Below are 4666 nucleotides of genomic sequence, written 5' to 3'. Positions count from 1 at the left end.
CGCGGGTCAAAGGGAGGTAGGCAAGACCTAAGGGATGTGATCCAGACGAGGCGTCAGCGGATCAGAGTGATACTTGAGTATCTACTCATTTCCCTCGGGGGGTTTAACATCTGCCCTTATCTTCTCCTTCCTAATTCCCCTGTAACCACCATCTCTCCACCTGACCGAGGTTAGTTCACTTGCAGTGATTACCTCACTCTGCGGCCAGATCACAGTCTTGATCATCAGGCCCCCGGCACGGCACTGCAAAATTCGGTGTTTTTTGAATGTATGCTTCAGACACGGGTCACGACGAGGCGTTACCCATAGCATCCCCTAGAGGTTGCAGTGTCTCGTTCCCTACTCAGGGAACCATGGTTACATAAGTAACCTGAGACGTTTTCCTACATCTGAATTTACCTTGCAAACATAGCTAATGCATTTTTGTAAAACAATCGAAAGCACATTATTCTGACATATTGAAGTCCTTGTGTGGATAAACACTCACACTGTATCTGCTCATGGACCACCAGGGCAAAATGATCTGTTTCCAAGATCCGAGACAGCTTTCCCAGATTGTCAGTCAGACGAATCTAAAACAGGCAAAAATGGATAAAGTAATGTCAGATGGAGTGAGTGAGCTCAAACTATCCTTTCTAAAAGAATTGCACTCACCCGCTTGAACTGTTTATAGAGCACTTTGATGACAGGGTCAGAGGGCTTGACCTTTCCTGCAAGCACAGAGGCAAGCATGTTTCCCAGGGTTACCATTCCCAGAATCAACCTGCAGAGAGCAAGCCAAACACAACTGCATTCCACTCCTCACTTTTAATCATCTTCAATTACAATGACAATATAGCTTTAATACAATAAGTACTGATGACAATTACAGTGAGGTTGTCACCATTTTAATGTTGATTAAAATGTTATTTGTTGCATGTATTGCTCACCCAGCTTCATCTACGACAGGTGCCTGGTCAAAGCCCTTTTCTTTCAAGATTTTGATGGTTTTTTGGCATGTGACTGTGGGCAGCACAGTTAGTGGAGCAGAAAGGTTTAGACTCTGTAATTTCAGATTCCACCACCTGGAAGAAATTGAATGAAGGGAGAATTAAAAATGAATAAACTCAGGATCGAAAACGAGATGATGACTAGGTTCTAAATACCTAGAGATTGTATTAAAGGGGTCATATGATGCTTTTTTAAAGATCATTATTTGGTGTATTTGGTGTAACAGAATATGTTGACATGCTTTAATGTTCAAAAAACACATTATTTTTCAAATACTGTACATTATTGTAAGTCCTCTATGCCCCGCCTCAATAAATAAATAAATAAATAAATAAAAATAAAACCTCAGAAATGTGTCAACTATATAATGAAAATTTGTTCATAGGACAAGAGTATTTTTCATATTTGCGGGTCATGATTTAAATTGTATTTAAAATGTTTAACATTAATTAATTTTAACATTTGCCACCCAAAATAATGGTTTGACGTTTTTGTAGAATACATCTTAAAGGGGTCATATGATGCGATTTCTAGTTTTCCTTTCTCTTTGGAGTGTTACAAGCTGATTGTGCATAGATAAGATCCCTGAAGTTGCAAAGACTAAAGTCTCAAATCCAAAGAGATATTCTTTATCAAAGTTAAGACTCTGCCACGCCCCCCTAAAACGGCTCGTTCTAACACACTGACTCACAACCTGTAAGTACGTTTTTTATATTTAAAGAATTTGCCACTGATTTTTCAAATGCGAGTTTTGAGCAGTGTAGAGTAGGACTTGTTGTTTGTAATTTCTCCGATCACAAATGCAGACATGGTTTTATGCAACGCAACGCGTAAAAAGACAGTATAAGTCATTATAATCCATAATTATGTCCCCACTGGATGCAACGAATGCCTCGTTTATAATGGGTTTTATTGTTTTTGAATCATCGCTCCGGCCTGACAGGGCATCATCACAGTATGGTAGGGGCGTAACATTTCCGTCACACGCTTGAGGTATTCGGCCAATCATAACACACTGGATAGCTGGCCAATCACAGCACACCTCGCTTTTCAGACCGATGAGCTTTGTAAAAATCGACGCGTTTCAGAAAGGCGGGGCATAGAGAAACAATAATGTACAGTATGTGGAAAAAAATGTTTTTTTAACCTTAAACCGCATAAACACATTACACCAAATACACAAAATAATGTTCTTTTTAGCAGCATCATATGACCCCTTTAAATGTGCTGTTACATGAATTGTTTTGCAGTTTTAATTGTTTTACTGTTTACATTTTGCTGGATAGCTTATAAAATGACAGGTTGCACTGTGACAACTTACCCCATACACTCTTAAAAATTTAAAAAGGGTTTTTTCACAGTGTTGCCATAAAAATAAAATAATATATGGATGGACTAGTGTATGGATGTTAAAGGTTATTCATAGAACCAATAATGCCAATATCAAACCTTTATTTTTAAGAGTGTACAGTGTGACAACATGTCCTGTTATTATGTTGTCTTATGCCATCTTTAGTTATATACCTACATAGAAATTTACTTCTAAAAATAAATGTACCCTAATAAATGCCAAATAAATAAATTACCAATAAAATGCGACAAATAGCCCCAGTCTCACATATACACACTAAATCTTAAGTGACAAAATGATCATCTGCTCACCAGGGTTTATTCACCATGATGTCTTCCACCCTCAGAAAGCCCTTCTGGAACATCCACTTATCACTCAAGAACTTGGACCTGTAGAGTAAATTTTAAATACAAAATGATGATTAACATCCATTGCTTCAGACTGAGCCAAGCTTTTGTGAAGCTAGTTGTCTTTGTGGAAAAAAGCCAGTCAAGGGTGAGAATATATTTTATATTTATAAATTTGGCAGATGCTTTCAACTAAAGCAGCTTACAGTGCATTTAAGGAATACATGTAATTATTTTGTGTTCCCTGGAAAAACTGAAACTGAATAAGCTTGTAGCCAATTCTTGTTCATCTCTCTGATTTTCCTTACATGTAGTTGCGAATAGAGTCTGGCAGAATCACGACACAGCGCTGTCCCTCCTTCAGCTCTTTAGCAAACTTTACTGCAGCCGCCATGGCAGTGCCCGAGCTCCCACCTGACAACAGAGAACATAAACAATGTGGTATATACAAACAAATCTACTACAATCATGACATTACTTTTCATAGACATTAAGCCCCAATTTAAGATGCTGTAAAATGTAAAATGTGTGACATTAGGGTGCATGTTAAGAAAGGATAATGTGCTTACCACACAACAGCCCTTCATCTCTTATAAGCATTCGGGCAATGGCAAAAGATTCCTCATCGTTGGATTTGTACCAGTTGTCAACCAACTGAAATAAAAACACAATGTGTGTGATTTGTACATGAACTGCCTGCTGTCTCTCAACAGTAGAACACAGTAAGCCAAAACTTTACTTCTACTGTCATCTTCTGGTAAAGAACAGAATAGCAAAACCAGTGAGTAGACTATTGCAACAAACACATGGGTATCAAAAAGCAGGACTCTTCCTTTCAGGGGTCAAATTATTCAGATATGAGAGTTGAGTATATTTGACCTTAGCACTTTTACTGGAAACAACGTCAACACAAAAAACCAAACCAACCAAACCCAAACACCCTTAATAGTATACATTTATTTTAGAATAGAAATATATACTTTTAACCTTTTTTAGCCTACATTATCACATTTGATACACACGTCTAAATCCTTGAAATGATCAAACTTTGCTGAAAAACCTCTTGCGCACAATCTACTACATGCTTTCAGTTGTCTGATTGCTAGATTATACTTTGTTAGCAAGTAAAAGGCCTTTTTAGTAAAATTGTACAAATGTACATGTGAGAATAACTTTGATATTGTTAATACAATTTCAGGATGAACACTTACCTGACTGAAGCAACTTAGGTTTCCTTAATTATCCATATATAATTTTTAGAAAAGTAATGTTCAAATGTGCCAGCTGAAGAGCCCTATCATATACAATTCATAAAGGACATTAGACTTATATTCAAACCTACACTTATGTAGAGTCACTCACAGATCTATCCAGGACGGTGGGTATAAAGTCATATCCGATGCCCTCCACCTCATACTGGGTTTTATCAGTCCGGTTCAGCTCATCAGGCTCAGCGAGGATCGAGCCCTCTGGGTCCACCGCAACAATCTACCAAAACACAGATACACTTCAGATGAGTCTAGACTTACAGTGCCTTGCATTCATTTTTTCACATTTTGTTATGTTGCTGCCTTATGTTAAACTGCTATAAATTACTTTTTTTCCACATCAATCTACACTCCATACACCATACTGACAAAGCAAAAACAGAATTGTCACAACTTCGTAAATTTATTAAAAATAAAAAAACTGAAATAAGTACATTCGCTGAAGCACCTTTACAGTCTCAAGTCTTTTTTGTTTAATGCGACAAGCTTTGATCATCATCATTTGGCAATTATCTGCCATTCTTCTCTTCGCCTCTCAACCCTCTACGCACACCTTGGCAATATAATCGCCAGTGGCTAGTACATTTTTTTGTTTACTCGCCAGACGGATATACTATTTTACACACATGCACACGCGTTCACTTAGCTATCTAAATGGGGACATATACACTTTTTCACCTAAACCCACCCCTACCCCTCACAGAAAACTT

At 37.7% G+C, this 4666-nt stretch overlaps 1 protein-coding gene across 1 annotated transcript in view; it reads right to left on the bottom strand.

Annotated features, from left to right (window-relative positions):
* LOC107712539 (cystathionine beta-synthase-like) overlaps positions 1-4666 on the bottom strand; it is an 18902-nt gene that overhangs the window by 3478 nt on the left and 10758 nt on the right. The window contains exons 8-14 of the mRNA XM_016517848.1: positions 4051-4176; positions 3258-3342; positions 2997-3102; positions 2653-2730; positions 930-1064; positions 655-763; positions 488-572 (exon numbers count right to left, since the gene is read on the bottom strand). Of these exons, the coding sequence (XP_016373334.1) occupies positions 488-572; positions 655-763; positions 930-1064; positions 2653-2730; positions 2997-3102; positions 3258-3342; positions 4051-4176 (724 nt within the window). The remainder of the gene's footprint in view (positions 1-487; positions 573-654; positions 764-929; positions 1065-2652; positions 2731-2996; positions 3103-3257; positions 3343-4050; positions 4177-4666) is intronic.

Source organism: Sinocyclocheilus rhinocerous, unplaced genomic scaffold (assembly GCF_001515625.1).
Source record: "Sinocyclocheilus rhinocerous isolate Xijiao unplaced genomic scaffold, SAMN03320098_v1.1 scaffold1952, whole genome shotgun sequence".
Lineage (NCBI taxonomy): Eukaryota > Metazoa > Chordata > Actinopteri > Cypriniformes > Cyprinidae > Sinocyclocheilus > Sinocyclocheilus rhinocerous.
This window is presented reverse-complemented; position numbering and strand designations above follow the sequence as displayed.